Here is an 18,212-nt window from a genome sequence, read left to right on the forward strand (position 1 = left end):
AGAGAAACATACCTCCTTTGAGATTTTACTGCTGCAGAACTTTTTCAGTTCATTAAAGTTGTTTTCTATCACTGGCTCTTTTAACTTTGTGGTAATGTTGATGAAAAAATCATTGAAAACATTTGCAATGTCAGTTTCATCAGTGACTATGGTGTCATTTACCAGAAGTGAGTGAATTTTATTTATCTGTTTTATGTGCGTTCCTCCAGTGAGTTCATTGAAGACTTTCCAAATGGAGTTTGTGTTGCTCTTTTTGTTTTCAAGCAATGATTGATAATAAGTTTTTTTAGCTTTTTTGATCATACTTGTTATTTTATTTCTCCATACTTTATATTGTGCATGGTTTTCCATAGCCTTGAATTTGTCTCGTGTTTTCATAGCATCTAGGATTTCAGTAGTAAGCCAATTAGGTTGAATATCAGTCTTTACTCGATGTACTTTCAGTGGTGCATGCTTAGATACTACATCCATAAACAAGTCAGTCCACACCCTCATGGCTTCATCTATGTCATCCAAATTTTGGATCATACTCCATGGAACTTTATATAGGTCATTGAGAAATTGTTCTTCATTAAAAGTTTTGAACGATCTGTAAGTGATCGTTTTATGTGTATTTTTCTTATTTTTCTTGCATTTAACCTTTCTTGTCAAAAAAGTAGGATAGTGGTCACTAAGACCAACATTCGGTACATTAACACAAGCCACATTGTCTGGTAGGTTAGTATAAATGTGATCAATAAGAGTGCTTGATTTGTCTGTTACCCTTGTAGGCTCATTTACCAGCTGGTCTAGGCCTAATGATTCAATAAATTCCATCCAGTTGTTCCTTATTTGAGTATTGAGAAGGTCCTTATTTATATCTCCGAGTATATATGTTTCTTTCTCCTGTGCTAGAACATTTTCTATTTGTTTCAAAAAGTTATCATTCCAAAATGCTTTGGAGGAAGGTGGTCTATAAATGAAACCAGCTAGGAAAGATTTTGCATTATTTTGAAAGATTTCCACCCAGATACTCTCAATTTCATGTGACTCCAAGTCAAGTCGCCTTTTTACATTTACATCTTCCCTAATGTATACAACAAGACCCCCCCCTGCCGTCTCTCTGTCCCTACGAAATGGTTTATTGTAGCCTTGACAGTGAAATAGATCGTCATTGTGGTTAGCATTTAATTTGGTTTCAGTGAGTCCTAAAACATGTATATTATTTTCCATGGAAGACAACATTAACTTAATCTGGTCTATCTTTCCCACTATACCTTGTACATTTAAGTGACCTATGTTAAAACCTTTTGTATTTAGTTTCATATCAATTACATGTATGTCATCATGCAATGGGGTACTCACTGAGATTGTCTCCATACTACTTTTATCATTCTAACCATCTTGATATGCAATAAATACTGAAATATATATATATATATATATATATATATATATATATATATATATATATATATATATATATACACACACACACACACATATACATACATATAATAAGTGATGAACCATTTCAATATTCAGTGAATAATCAACCATACAATATATAATGAACTATCTAGATCAAGGGTACACAACCCACAGCCCATGGGCCAGATCCGGTCTGCAAACATGTTGTGTCTGGCCTTCGGGGCAGATTAAAACAACACAGAAATCTGGCCCATGAAAAGTAATTATATTAAAGAAATTAGTGTTTGCAGCCCTCAAGTGGTCTTAGAAATTGCCAAAAAAGGTTGTGCACCCCTGATCTAGATAACACATCAAAAATAATGTCTTGGTATAGGGATAGCAGGAAACCACTCAGATATATATACCTACAATATGTATTCGCTTATACGTCCTCAGATTGCAGACGACAAAGATTCTGTTTAGCCATGGTATAATGCGTCCACAGTACAAGGTATATGTTGTTTGTTCTACTGGTACAAGGTATATGTTGTTTGTTCTACTGATTATTTCCTAACTGCACTGACCCAGATCTGCTTGTGCAGTATACGATGATATCTGGTTCTGTGCAGTTTGCAGTTGGACCCGTCTTGTAAGCGAGCATATACAGACTTACAAATATGGTACTAACAGCTGCCTCGCTTGGCGCTCAGCATTAAGAGGTTAGTGTTAGGACTGGTCGGCCTGTTGTCAGGATAATGTGACTGGGCATGTCTGTGGCATGATGCCTCACTATAAACTGTCACACTGCAGACATCATAGCAATATGACTGCAGATTGTTAAAGCTACGCTAAAAATCCAAATCACACACACACACACACATCTCCGTATGTCAGTCAAATGCCAAAAAGTGCCAAATACGTATGCTGAACAAGACCATCACTGGTAAAGGTGTGAGGCATCACCTGTTTTATAGGTGTTCTGGAAGGTTGTAGGGAAAGTTGGACCTGACGTTTGTCATGTAGCAAACTTCCACTGTATACTATAAAGGGTAATTTTGATATGAAATGCTATGTTAATGATTCAGTATGGTTGTTTTAGGTCTGGTGATAGACCAGTTGAAATGGTCACTTAGATGTATCACATACTCAAATGACTAGTCCAACTGCAAATAACCTAGACCCTGATCTTCCAGTGCATAAATGCTGTCAGATAAGGGTATGTGTTGTTTGTTATATTGATTACTCCTAACAGACTTAATAGACCCAGATCTGCCTCTGTATTATACCATTGGAGCTCTGGGTCTATGTAGTTTTGCAGTTGGACTCGTAGGTGAAAATATATGATACTAAATTGGCTGTAGTTTTTCACATGATCTTAAATTTTGTATACCATGTCCATAAACTCAGTCCATAAACTCGTCATTTTTTGTTGTTTTTTTTTTTTTTTCTTCTGATTTTTCACACAGAATTTCATATTGTTATTCTTATTCAGATCATTTGCCGGTGATTGTTTACTTGAAAAACAGAAGAAAAGTATCAGTTACTTTTGCCCATTAATATTTGTACATCCAAAGAAATTTTTACAGTAAACAGGACTCACACAGATGGGCAAAATAGAGTGAATACATTAAGGAACCTGACATTGCCCTGTTTTAATGACTTATCCTTAGAACAATCTGGGCAACAAATTCTGTATATACTTGCAGTGCGATGATGTGTGACTAATTCTACTGAGGGGTTTCGGAGACCTGTGTAGTCCACACAAACACTACTACTTGTTTTACAGTAGAACTAATTAACTGACTTAGATTTGTAATGTGCTGTTTGTGTTAATTAACTAACTTAGATTTGTAATGTACTTTCAATAAAATAGATAGTTATTAAAAAGCTTTTTGAATTTTTCTTCTTTTTGGAATGTGAATTTAGAAAATTGTTTTTAAAAAAGTAATGGTAATGTACTGTCCTTTCCTTTTGTACTGTCAGGGTGGCACTTTCAAACTGGTAATATAATGATTTTTACTTTACACTCATGGTGTCACTGTCAAGATTGTAATGTAATGACCAGTGTTTTCCTTTACCCTCATTTGCACTTCACAGACACCAGAAAGTTTGAATGTGATGCCCAGTTTTGATACCAAAGATTGTTTTATACTGGGTCAACCCCAGTTTCGACACCAAGTAGACTTGACTCTCAGTCTTGCACCCCTATGGGATACACTAATAACTTGCTTGACACCTTCAGGATATCACTAACAAGATGGTTATGCAATGGCTTTTACTTGACATGTAGGGTGTCACAGTCAAGATGGTTATATAACGGCTTTTATTTGACACATAGGGTGTCACTATCAAGTTGGTCATGAATGACTGATTTGACACCATCAGGGTGTCACAAACAAGATGGTTATATAATGGCTTTTACTTAACATGTAGGGTGTCATAGTCAAGATGGTCATGTAATGACTGGCTTGACACCATCAGGGTGTCGCTAACAAGATGGTTATGTAATGGCTTTTACTTGGCACATAGGGCATCACTGCCAAGATTGTCATGTAATGACTGACTTGACACCATCAGGGTGTCACTGTCAAGATGGTCATGTAATGACTGACTTGACATGGTCAGGTCATCAATAACAAGATGGTTATTAATGACTTAATTCATTCAAAGTCAAGATGGTTATATATATTAGAGCAACAAAATAAGCCAGGTGCTTCTTGAGATGAAAGTACATTATGCATGTAACGCAAAATTTCAGTTTGCTTTCAGTGATAAATGTATGAACAAGTTGTTTAATTGTTTAAAATGTTCTTAACTATGAAGAGTGTGGGTGCGTGTGATTTGGATTTTTAATGTATCTTTAAAAAAAATTCAGTCATATTGCTGCAATGACTGCAGTGTGGCATTTTGCAGTTTTGTTTTATAAGTCTTTGGTATAACTCGACCTTGGTTCAAACCCACGACCTCCTGCATCTGAGGTGGATGCTCTAACCACTAGGCCACCAGAGCAGTCCCTTTAATTGGAGAAAGGTTTCATATCCAATAATAACATTGTCATAATATATCAACTTGGTAATACATGTATATAAAGTTTAAGCAACATACATGCATTGTTTGTCAATGCAAATTTGTTAATGTGCTTTTCTACTGCAAACTTCGAATGAATTAATTTAAATGTTTGTTTATTAATTTAAATATTGGAAAAATATTCATTAAATAAAAGCATTTGATGGATAAATTGTAAAGATATTACATCGTTCTTGTACTGGCTTTGACTGGATTTATCCAATATATGCACCATACACATCTACGTTTATCAGCATCTTTTTTTTTCTTTCTTTAACATCAATAAGTACACAGATTCTTTTGAATTTTGCTTAATACTTCAAGTGAACCAAATAAAACACATTAACATCATGCAGCTAAATAATCAAGCATAACGCATTACACTTAGTTGGTTGTGAATGAATCCATTCACCCCACCCACCCACCCACCCCGCTTGGAGGGAGAATTTACTTCTCCACAAAAGGATGAATTTGCCCAAGTCCAGAACAAGGGTATAAAAAATTGTATACAGAAAACACAGTACACTTTACATGTGCAAGGAGTGTCTAGGAACTGGAATTAAGAAAACAAACGGGTTTTACAACACTTCTAGTTTGGTTTGCTATCTAATGTACTGAAAAACAGAACCTGAAATCAGACACTTAAGCCTTGTAACCATTCATTAAATATGTAGAAAAACAGGGATCCCTATTCAAGTGAAGCAGAAAGTTATCACTGGTATTTGTATACCTTATCAAAAGAATGCGAAAATGTCTTTCTATCTCACAAGGGGGGCCTGGAATCTCCCCCTTCCCCCATTTAACCCATACAGCAATTTCTGTCTCCTTTCCACCTTCATGCCTGTTATCATTGCACCCTGCACCTGCTACAGGCCTTGCTTGTTGCATTATCTTTTTGGAATTTATGGGAAATATGTAAGAAAAAAATGTGAAAATACAAGTTGCTCTTACTTAAACTATATACTAAATCATTTTTCTTCTGTTTGCAAGTCACTGATGAAAAGAAGTATATTATTTCTAGGTTAGGAGGTTGTATGTAATTATGTTTTGATACATTATATTGTGGGCTGTCTTAGGGACTCTAGAATTCTGTGCATTTAAATCAAGATGATATTACAAAATTCATTTCTTAAAATTTGGCAGATTCTGTGATTTTAGTTTTTATTTGTGCAGATTACGTCCCAAAACTACCATTTGTACCCATTTATAAGTCAAGACTAACTGCAAACTGCACATACCTAGCTCAGTCGTTCCATGATGTGTCGGCAGATCTGGGTCTATGCAGTTTGTTAGGAGTGATCAATGGAACGAAAACCATAGACCCTGATCTGCTGGCACATTGTGCAGCAGCATATCAAGGTCTCTGTTGTTTGTGGTTAAACTCATATTGTTAATTTAAGAGTGACTTTAGCCCCTCTTTAGTTTCTTGCAGTAATGTTGAGCCACAAATAAAACAATCATCATATCACTTTAAAACTGACTGAACTTGTTATATGTAGGTTTTATTTGACCCAAATCTACAGCAAACAGTGCAAGATTCCCAAATCAATACAAAAAATGTACGGCAAAAATGTCTTTATTTACTACTTGGCTCTTTTCCTGATCTCCTGAATCTCTCTGCATATTGTGCATTAGACCAGGAACCAAATGCTATTAATTCCAGACTTGGATTAGAAAAGCTGTTCTGCTCCATGCCAATCTGATGATGGTAGTAGTCTGTGAGTGCAGTGTTCCAGTCTTGGGAAGCACCAGGCTGAATTTCAATTACCCAGGGGCAAATATTCATATCATGACCATCTGATCTAAATAAAAGTGCAGGTTTTTAAGTAGCCCTTTCCTTACAAGAATCAATTATCCATACGCTTTAGCTGTAGGGATGGGGGATGAGTGGATTATTGTGCATATTTGTGATACTCTTAATAAGACAGCCTGTCCGTTAACACATTAACCCCTGGTGACGAGTTTACGTGGCAGGAGGTAGTAGCCTACTGCTGAGCTCTGTAGCGTCAAGGTCATGTATGATACACTAAAGTGGATGGTATTATAGAGAGGTAGATAGATGTAGTCTACAATGATACCAAATAATCTGGAAGTTCTAGTTGTACTACAAAATACAGAGGGAAAAACCTCATTATTTGGACCCGATTTTTTTTCTACCCAAAATTCGCCCGTGTACGGATTTTAGACCTTTTGGTCTCAGATCTAAGGCAGACTGGTATAAACTGCAAACAGACAGATGAACCTTTGCAAAAAGTAGGATAAGATGGGCATTTCGAATAAAAAGTGGTCTCGATATGAAAATAATGTGTCCGTTAAGGAAAAAAAAAACCCAAAACTCCAACTTTTACACTTTTGCTCATGTGTGAGCCAAATAGACAATGAAAAGTGATGTTCCTAACACAACTAGGCAGTATGTTATTGGAAGATCACCTGGAAGTTGGTATTTTAGGATGTATTCAGAAATGGCTTTCAAAATGTGTTTCCTACTCGAATTTCAGCCAAAAATGACAAGAACCTCCAGGTGTTAATGTGTTAACAATACAGTGTATCTCCATCTCAATTGAGGATGGAAATTGACCAATCTTGCTACAGTACTCCCACTTTAATTCATTGTTGCCATACAAATAATCCACCTTGTCAGTGAGAAAGCTGTGGGGGGGGGATGTTCCAATAAAACTGTATCCTTAGAGTGCATTAAAGCAAAAAAATAGTTTCTCAGATAATGTGAAATCACATTATGATTAGCATGTATGCATGCAATCATTATGTATTTATGCAGGTAGGTAGGTAGGTAAGTACATATGTAATTACATACATATGTATATATGTATAGTGTATAACATTATTAGCTTGGTGCTAGTGTCAATCGGTGTTTAAAATGAAAGTTATATATGAGGGTTAACAGTATGTCATTGTGATACTGGCTGTATTATAGTGCAACTAAAAACTAAATTTTAAAAATGTAAAGATAAAGAAGTGCCAGGAGAAAGAAAGAAATGCTCCAAAATAAACATGAACATGTCATACTACAAAATAAACAGTAAAAGATATGGTTTGTGGCAGTTTTTGGGGTTTAATGCCATTTAACAGCACATGATAACAACCAGAATTTGTTTTGGTTGAAGTACCCAGGAAAACTCTGGAATGTACCACCTACCCATGGGAAGCTACTTTCAGTTTTTCTCACATATCAGCTTTGATTGAGCTTAGACTCAAACCCACACTGACAGGTTAGATGTCAGTGTTAGACCACTTAGCTGTGACCTGGGGTCCCGGATAAAAGGTAAAGATTTTAAAACTATTTAAAAAGTTTGGTTAGTTGGTTTGTTTGTTTTGAGGCACTTTATTGCTGGCCATGTCATGCAGAGGAAATAGAAGCTAAATACCTTTCCCTAAGACACAGCTTACCCAGGCTGGCCTTGGTGGGTATCAAACCTGAAACCCTTGGATCATGAATTCAGTGCCCTACAAACAGAGCTACTTTAAAAATATATGAAACAAAAGTTAATGGTTAAAACATATCAGATATTCAAAATACAGGGTCAACATTTTTTTAATATGAACTGCATTCTTCTTCTGAGCCAAGACTAAATTGTAGCTAATTGAACCAAGCATCAGGTTTGCAAAGGAGAAAAATGAAGCCATATCCATCTACGTGTAATCATGAGTCTAGTGTCATAAATATTGAGTCTCCATGGCTTCCTTAGAGCACTTATGGATATTTTCACTCTAAGACATAATAGTATTTATTACTAGAATGCATGTAATATAATCAGTATACATGTACCATTATGCTGTATCCATGGCAGTATTGACTAAAAGGAAATTAACTTTGCATAGGGTTATTTCTTATAAAATACTTAGCTCCACTGTCATTTCCTTTTGCTACTGTAAGGCTTTTAAGATATGTAGATGAAAACCGAATTTTCATTAATTTTTTTTTTTTAATTTGAAAAAAAAAAGCAGTTAACAGTTCATGGAAGTAAGTTTAATATGAAAAGTTATAATAATATAATGTCTGTGATAAAATTTTTAGTGGACCAATTCATAGTTTACAAGGAGGGTGGGTTGGTGTTATTCCCAGTGTCAGCTTGGAAGATTTGTGTGATGTCTGTGTGATGTTTGACTTGATCGAGTTTAGTTTGATGAACAAAGAGATAGAGATTATTTGGGATAATGTTTAGAGAATAAGAAAATTTTTCATAAATTAAATTTTGAATCAAAAGTTTAAGGGTTAACAGTAGTGATAAAAATGGATTTCATGATCGTTTTCCATCTTAGTGATAATGAGAAACTTTTGCAACAAGTACATATCAACATACTAGTAATATGATCTATATGTGACCAAATTTGGACTTTGGAGGTCATGGGTTATAAAACCATTTAAAAATGCTGGGTTGAAGTAATGTATGTTAAATGTTTTCATTGAGTGTTATACGGTTCAACTTTCTCCATGTATATACATGTACAGAGTTTAGAAAATATTATCAGTAGTCAACACCTATTGACATGAAGCTTTGAAAATGTTGTCAAATACAGTTAAACCTGTGTATAAACGACAGGCAAGGGAGGTGACAAAGGAGATGATGAATTGGCTTTTTTATGGACATGTCTTCTTTATATTCAAGGCCACTCCTCTGTATGTGCTTTACAACTTTAATGTTTATGAGAGTACTGCACAGCATGCAAAACTTGGAGGTTCTTAGGGATAATAGGATTCTTTCTCAAAAAGTTCATATCACTATAAGTGAGAGTAACAAACTCCAGAACTGAAAATGTCAAAATCCTGTAGCAGTGAAAACTAAGCAGTGATGGTATCAAAATCCTGTAGAAGTAAAAACTAAACAGTGATGGTGTCAAAATCCTTTAGAAGTGAAAACTAAACAGTGACTATGTCAAAATGCTGTAGAAGTAAAAACTAAACAGTGATGGTGTCAAAATCCTTTAGAAGTGAAAACTAAACAGTGACTATGTCAAAATGCTATAGAAGTAAAAACTAAACAGTGATGGTGTCAAAATCCTGTAGAAGTGAAAACTAAACAGTGATGGTGTCAAAATCCTGTAGAAGTGAAAACTAAACATTGATGGTGTCAAAATCCTATAGAAGTGAAAACTAAACAGTGACTTTGTCAAAATCCTGTAGAAGTGAAAACTAAACAGTGATGGTGTCAAAATCCTATAGAAGTGAAAACTAAACACTGACGGTGTCAAAATCCTGTAGAAGTGAAAACTAAACAGTGATGGTGTCAAAATCCTGTAGAAGTGAAAACTAAACATTGATGGTGTCAAAATCCTATAGAAGTGAAAACTAAACAGTGATGGTGTCAAAATCCTATAGAAATGAAAACTAAACAGTGACTGTCAAAATCCTGTAGAAGTGAAAACTAAACATTGATGGTGTCAAAATCCTATAGAAGTGAAAACTAAACAGTGATGGTGTCAAAATCCTATAGAAGTGAAAACTAAACAGTGATGGTGTCAAAATCCTGTAGAAGTGAAAACTAAACAGTGATGGTGTCAAAATCCTGTAGAAGTGAAAACTAAACAGTGATGGTGTCCAAATCCTGTAGAAGTGAAAACTAAACAGTAACAGTGCACATTTTGGTTTAAACAAGAGTTATAACTGGTAGGGCTTTTAATGCAAGTAATTTTAAAATGAAATAGTTAGCCTCATCTAAAGGTTCAAGGTTGGCAGGAAATTATTTGATTAAACACTTGATAGGGTTATAGGCAGTGATTAATAGCAAAATAGAAATGTAAAATTGACACCATTCATATGAACTGTTCTTACTTGTAACCAACAGTCTTCCTTAATAAAGCACAGATTTCACTAACATGTTAGCCATCCACAATGGCAAACTGTATTGAACAAATTTTCATCACTAAAGTCAGCATTATATGTTACGTTTGTAAGGATTTTAATTTGAACCAGGTCTTGTCACCTATACTAGCTCATTGACTCCTCACCCATAATTACTGTATACTGACTCATTGACTCCTCACTAATGCTGACTAATCAACTCCTCACCCATATTTATAGTATACTAGCTCATTGACTCCTCATCCATACCAACTCCTTGACTCATCACCCATGCTTACTCATTGACTCCCTTCCCATACTTACAATATTCTGACTTGCTGACTCTGCACCCATACTGACCTGACTCATGGACTCTGAACCCATATTGATTCTTGGAATTCCTTGCCCATGCTGACACCTTGACTCCTTGGCTCATCACATATACTGACTCATTTACAAGATATCTAGAACCATCGTTGTACTGCTTTGGTGGCCTAGTGGTTAGAGTGTTTGAACCCTGGCCAAGTCATACCAGAGACTTATAAAAATGGTCAATACAGCTGCCTCACTTGGCACTCAGCATTAAGAGGTTAGTGTTGGGACTGGATGGCCTGGTGTCAGGATAATGTGACTAGGTGGGATATGATGCTACATGTCTGCAGCATAATGCCCCAGTGCTAGACATCACTATAAATTGTCACACTACAGGTATCATAGCGATATGACTGAAAAATTGTTAAAGCTATGTTAAAAATCCAGATCACACACACACACACACATATTCATCATTATGTCCATCAGCAGGGACCTATCATTGTCACTTAATTATTTTCATTGAGCTTGAAGCAAGATCTTATCATCTATGAAATCAATGACAAGCAAATTTAAATGTAATGAGGCATTTTGGAAAATGGTTTGCTCACAATAACCTGGACCAGACATTGTGGATAACTCGCACTTGAAATAAGGAAGAAGTAATTTCAGGGTTTAAAGGTCAGAGGCCAAGGTCACTATGACTGAAAGAAGGAAAAGGTTTCTGCACACAAAATCTGCATTTATCTTCACAGAAGACTAATTAACACAGTGTGGGCATATGTGGATTTCACTATGCTCTTTACTAGCAAAAAGTATTTCACTGCCCAATACAGATTTGAAACATTGGCATTGTATAAAGAAATTACATATTTGGTGTAGTGGTCATGGATGGTATAAAGAGCCAAAGGAAGAATGCAACTATCATTGACTATAGTTCAACGTATGGTCATTAAAAGTATCCACTAAACTTCAGGACTTTTATACATTTTGACTTGTTTAGGTGTGTCATGAAAACATGGCTGAAACAAGGCTAAATATTTTTGTTGTTGTTTTGTGGGGTTTAATGCCATATTTCAGCACAAGATAGGCTAAAGATGGTTGCCAGTATAATCTGGTGGAGATAGAACCACAGGCAAACCCTGGAATGAACCACTGACACATGGGAAGCTACTAGCAAGCTTTCTCATGTACCAACATTTGCCAGTCTCAAGACTCAAACCCATGCAGTCAGAGGTGAGATGGCAGTGATCACTTTAGACCACTAGGGGCCCTGCTAACATAGTAAAATCACAATATTAGAAATTTGTACAGGTTACATAGTAAAATTAAGGTTAGAGTTCAACTTGATAAGTCTCATACATGGACAAGCAACAGGTAAAGAGGATAACCAAGCTATGTGAAACATTACATACCATATGAGTATACAAAGATTACATACTTTACGAGTATACAAAGATTACATACTAGACAATTATACAAATTATACAAAGATTACATACCATACTTGTATACAAAGATTACATACCATATGTATATACAAAGATTACATACCATATGAGTATACAAGTCAAACTGCAAACAGCAAAGATCCTGGTCTATCATAATGCACAGCCAAGGGGGGGGGGCCGGGGCAACCGGAGATATATAGCCGAACAACACTTTTTAATTTTATAAAAGAAAAATTTTGTTTGAACAAGAACTAGCAGAGGCCAGGGTGTTTCTTACCCTATGGCCCTGTGCACAGACCCACATCATCTGGCACATTATGTGTTGGCAAATCTAGGTCTTTACAGTTTGCAGTTTGTTTCATCTTATAGGCGAATATAGAAAGTAGTCACATTTTTTCTGTATGTTGTGGTTTGGTCAGGTTGCTGATAATTGTGGCTTGTATTAATAATACATATCTGTAACTTCATTAAATTTTCTCCCGTTTTCATTAAATTTTCACCAAATATCTACATATCTCATGTGAATCACCACAAATTTATTTTGGTCATCATCTTTTTTGTTTCCAAGAAGAAAGATGCCAATATTATAGAAACAACTGCGATAATTAGTTATTTATAAGAGGTCAGTTTAAGCCATGTAGAGAAAGTTTGCTGTAATTTCCTATTTTCCTTGAAGACAAATTTTTCCATATAAAAATTTGGCACATCCATCCTTACATTTTTAAATGGGAAAAAAAAAAACAAGACTGTGTGCACATAGTTTCATGGACGTTGTATAAATGTGACTTCAAAACATACACCAGTAAGTTGACACAGGACACTTGAGAAAAAGTACTTGAATTTTGACGCACATATTAGTGCCCAAATCTATCACTTAATTTTAGTAGTATTCATTGTCATTATGGTGGAATTCATAGTTGTACTTAGGGTTAAGTGTTGGGATAACAAAAGACTGTGTTTCATCCCTAATGAGTCATATCAGGAAATGTGTAAGAAACTTGATAACTGAGCATTTTTCCTGTCATTTATGTTAGTTTCAGTGGAAATTAATGGTTGATGTGCACTGGCTCCGTGTAATTTGTGACTCTAAATATGTGGACTATATATTGAGTCACCCAGCTTACGGATTTACTTTTTGTTAATGGGATATATATAAAAATTCTGATGTCGAATGCGTGGCACAGACTGTCTGCCACATTTCAGCGTCGGACGTCTGGTGGTAAGAAAAGAAAAAAAATCAGTAATAAATTTATTTCAGTTTTGAATTTTGATGAATAGAGTGTTGCGAGAAATTGTTGAAGATGATGGTGGTAGTGGTTGTGCTGCTGCTGCTGAAGACAGCATTGTCATTAACAACATTAAGTTTAGTCACAAACCAATATTGTTTGTTCGTTTAATTGATTAGGTTTATACATCATGTATCAGAGATCAGCGCATGCTAAATCCACACATACCCTCTCCCCCCCAACTTACAATCCCTTTAATTTTATCCATTCATGTGATCTCTAGACATACAGATTAAAATTATTAAGCAATGTTATGTAGGTAGACAGATTAATTTTTTAATCTACTATGGATCGTGAAATTCTGATTGGGTTTTTTAACACCTTAGAGATAAGTTCTTTTTCCAGCACCCCACCCCTTCCTATTGTTCAGCCTAATTTGCATTTATCAGCATACATCAATGAAAACAGCTTAATTCTTAGGAAGATCAGGTTCTGTGCATGAAGAAAAAAACTTGAATGTTTGTAAAACATTATATCCAGCACTCCCCAGCTTCGTCTCCCCTTGCCCCAATTTGTCACATTGGTATCTAGTTCCAGGAGATATATAAAAAAAAACAGACCCAGGGGCCAATTTTAATCACATGTCTGAATATTTTGAATTCATGTTTTCATGACAAGTAAGTGTATATATTTGTTTTTAGGTAAGACTTAGTAGTTTCCAAGTTGTGACTTGATGGCCAGATGTTTTGGGGATAGGGATGGACATTAGGGCCAGTGTCAGTTGTATGTATAAATTTGTCTTCACATGCTCATTAAGTGGATATGAGGCTATAATGTAGAGATCTCGATAGTTTCTGACCTGTGACCATGTTACCATTGTCAGCATCATGCATTTCTTTTTGTTGCCCAAGATAAATAGTGGTGCCAAAGTTTGGGTGCCATGGATTTGTCACTTACAGTAATTGTTAATTATCTATGGTTAGAAGCATATACAAATATACATTCAAAGAGATGCTTTAATTAATATTCTGGACACAAAAAGAGATGCAGCAGGGAAAAACAAGAAAGAAAGATCAAGAATTGTGATTTTTAATCTATTATATCCTTTAAACAAAATATGAAAGAAAAAAGGCTTTAAAAGGGAAAACACCATTTGCATAAATTTGTCTTTTAATGCTCAGTAAGTGTATCAATGGTTATGTTATGACCAGGGGGCCTAGTCAGGTCAGCTGGATGAAGTTTATACAATACAACCCAGGGCTTAGTCAGGTCAGCTGGATGAAGTTTATACAGTATGACCCAGGGCCTAGTCAGGTCAGATGGATGAAGTTTATACAATATGACCCAGGGCCTAGTCAGGTCAGATGGATGAAGTTTATACAATATGACCCAGGGCCTAGTCAGGTCAGCTGGATGAAGTTTATACAATATGGCCCAGGGCTTAGTCAGGTCAGCTGGATGAAGTTTATACAATATGACCCAGGGCCTAGTCAGGTCAGATGGATGAAGTTTATACAATATGACCCAGGGCCTAGTCAGGTCAGATGGATGAAGTTTATACAATATGACCCAGGGCCTAGTCAGGTCAGATGGATGAAGTTTATACAATATGACCCAGGGCCTAGTCAGGTCAGATGGATGAAGTTTATACAATATGACCCAGGGCCTAGTCAGGTCAGATGGATGAAGTTTATACAATATGACCCAGGGCCTAGTCAGGTCAGCTGGATGAAGTTTATACAATATGACCCAGGGCTTAGTCAGGTCAGCTGGATGAAGTTTATACAATATGACCCAGAGCCTAGTCAGGTCAGATGGATAAGTTTATACAATACAACCCAGGGCCTAGTCGGGTCAGCTGGATGAAGTTTATGCAATATGACCCAGGGCCTAGTCAGGTCAGATGGATGAAGTTTATACAGTATGACCCAGGGCTTAGTCAGGTCAGCTGGATGAAGTTTATACTGTAAGACCCAGGGGATAAGTTAAGTTAGATGAATCTGTTTAATATTTTATGACCCATGGGCCAAGTCAAGTCAGTTGCATACTAGTATTTGAATATGTCTTTTCACATCTAAAATGTGTACATGTACATATAATGTATAGGGTTGGGTTCTCAATAGATATTACCAGTAAGTTGTGAACAAAGGGCTGTATATTCCTGGGGCATGACACAAGAGTCCCTTTCAAACCCCCATCTTCGATATTTTGACACATTGTTTTGGTTGGTAATCATGCACACCTACTCTCAGACAAGTTAGTCTCATAATATCAGAATCATTTTGAATTTCTTAAATACAAATAACCCTTAATGTGCCCCCCTCCAGCTTTACCCCCAGAAATTGTTTCAAGATTTAAAAACTGTTTGTGCACATTTATAAACTATGATGAATCATATCCCAAGATGTGTTACCTCCTTTCCTTCAGTGTAGGAGTTATGTGACAGTACTTTACATGCCTACTTATGCAAACACAGACAGTACTTTACATGCCTACTTATGCAAACACACACACACACACACACACATTCATGTATGCACATCAAGTTGGACAGAACGGGATGAGATAATATGGTCATTAAAAACACATCCCCACACCTACTGGATTTCTCTGCCCCATTACTTGGTGACACCAAAACTCATGTTTGTTCTTTTCTTTTCAGGTAATAAAATCACAAAATTAAAGGATGACAAGCCAGTCATTTCTCCGCCACTCAATTTTGAGCACACAGTCCATGTTGGCTTTGATCCCCTCACAGGGGAATTCACTGTAAGTTCTTTTTATTTTTTAAATTAAATAAATCTTTCATTGTAATCATATTATTGTAGGTCAGGGTGGTATCGTCTTGTTTTTCAGGACACAATTGAGTACCAACACTTGAATGAAGTTTTGATTGCCCCTTATATTTGTTGTCCCCCACCCCACCTCCCCCTTCTCCCCACCCATGTGTTGGTAAAATAAGAACTCTTCTGCAAGACCAGAATTGAAATAATTTTAGTTTATGGCTTGACACTGCATCTACCAGCTGTCCAGCATTCTTGTGCTTGCACCAAATTTGCAGTTTTCATCATGTACAAAATCATGGGGCCTCTAAAATTTGTACAAATGATGATGATCCGCACGATATTACCAAATTTTACAGCATCCATAGATGAAGGCCTTTAAAATTTGTACAAATGATGATGATCCACACAATATGACCAAATTTTACAGCATCCATAGATGAAGGCCTTTAAAATTTGTACAAATGATGATGATCCACATGATATGACCAAATTTTACAGCATCCATAGATGAAGGCCTCTAAAATTTGTACAAATGAAGATGATCCACACAATATGACCAAATTTTACAGCATCCATAGATGAAGGCCTCTTAAATTTGTACAAATGATGATCATCCACTGTCAAATGTGACTACTGATCATTAAAAAATTAAAGAAACTTTAATGATTTCTTCATAACATTTGTCCAAATTACACAGAAAGCATCCTGGTACAAGACCATCTTCACTCAAATGATGCCAAGCCACCATCAATTAACCAACAACCGTTTTTCATTGCTGACGTTAGCACTTACTCCTCCTGGGGTTTAATTTTTTTTAAATGTTAAAATTTCAACAAAAAAATCCCCCAATTTTTTCCAAAATAAAATTTCAAAAAATTGATTTTTGCATCTAATTGAGCTGGTTTAGCCTGGTACTGGAAGTGCTTAGTACGTTATATGTACTGATCCTTATAAATATATAATTTTAAAAAAAAACTACATGTACTTACCTACCCCAATTTTAAAAACAGTGCAATAGGAAACACATTGTTTTTGCCTTATGACTGTCATTATTCAAAAATAGAAAATCTTTTTATATCAGAAACCATGATGCTGACTCATATTTTTTGGCCTGCTGTCCTTGTATCTGGACTTGAGGTAAATGGTTGCCAAGGGATCATTCCCAAAACCTACTTTCCGTATATACTCGCTCGTAAGTTGAGTCTAAGTGCAAACAACATAGATCCTGATCTGCCATGTCATAAAGCACCTGCATATCAGGGTTTCTGTTGTTTTTTCATTTAATTACTCCTAACAAATTGCACCAACCCAGATCTGCTAGCGCATTATGCAATAGCAGATTTGAGTCTGTGGAGTTTATATTGAGCTCATCTTATAAGCAAGTATATATGGTAAATTTATTGTTCCATCAGATCTTGATAAAAACTATACCACTATATTGGTTTCTGTGAATATCTGGTAGGAGCAGAACAACTTTTGGGAGGTTGATGCTCTGTACAGCAATGCTCCTTGGGTTAACACGGTCAAGAGAAGGAATTTTTAATACATTTTAGTTATGACTGCGGTGCTGCAAAACAGAGGGAGCATTTGTATACTTGTTCAGTGAAGCATGGTAAACAAATGCATAACTGCCATGCAAGCTTGAGCCTACAACCAGCAGGTTCGATGTAATCTAATCAAGCATTCAAACCATCTTGAATTTTGGAAGTCACACCATACACATTTTTTGTTGCAGTTGGTCAAAAGATTATGCAGATATTTTAGAGAGAGATCGTTGTACTGTACTTGACTTAATACTTGCTGTAATAAGTCCACCTCACCCCTTTTGGGGTTTAAACTCAGATAAGAATATCCATCGTTAACATAAATTGCAGCATGTTATGTGTGAGGGGAGGGGATACTAAAATCCACATTTAGCAATGTAAATTTCTTAAACTTACCTCCATGCCTTGTGACTCCTTAAATCTTGATGTTTAGGGTTTAAATCAATTTCAGAAACAGATCTTGCATTTCTGTTATTCAACATGACCATGTTGTTTTTAATAAAGAAGCCACCACAAAAGTGCAGATTGCACAAAATAGATAAAGGGAGCTAACTCTTCTAGCATGTAAACATAATTTGAATATTGTTTTGATTTTATCTGTGTGCAGTTTTTTTGATGGGCTTTCATTCTTCCAAAAA

The 18,212-nt window shown here is 35.9% G+C and overlaps 1 protein-coding gene across 4 annotated transcripts in view; it reads left to right on the forward strand.

The window, feature by feature from the left end:
* The window catches only part of LOC149800049 (serine/threonine-protein kinase PAK 2-like), a 96,414-nt gene that overhangs the window by 28,753 nt on the left and 49,449 nt on the right, over positions 1 to 18,212 (forward strand). For 3 of the 4 annotated variants that reach the window (XM_089959590.1, XM_089959589.1, XM_089959591.1), the window contains exon 4: positions 15,907 to 16,013. In XM_089959590.1, the coding sequence (XP_089815716.1) occupies positions 15,907 to 16,013 (107 nt within the window). Of the gene's footprint in view, positions 1 to 12,932; positions 13,238 to 15,906; positions 16,014 to 18,212 lie in introns of those variants that run through there. The other variant, XM_089959592.1, reaches the window with a different exon arrangement.

Source organism: Sinohyriopsis cumingii, chromosome 5, assembly GCF_028554795.1.
Source record: "Sinohyriopsis cumingii isolate HCF-2022 chromosome 5, ASM2855479v2, whole genome shotgun sequence".
NCBI lineage: Eukaryota > Metazoa > Mollusca > Bivalvia > Unionida > Unionidae > Sinohyriopsis > Sinohyriopsis cumingii.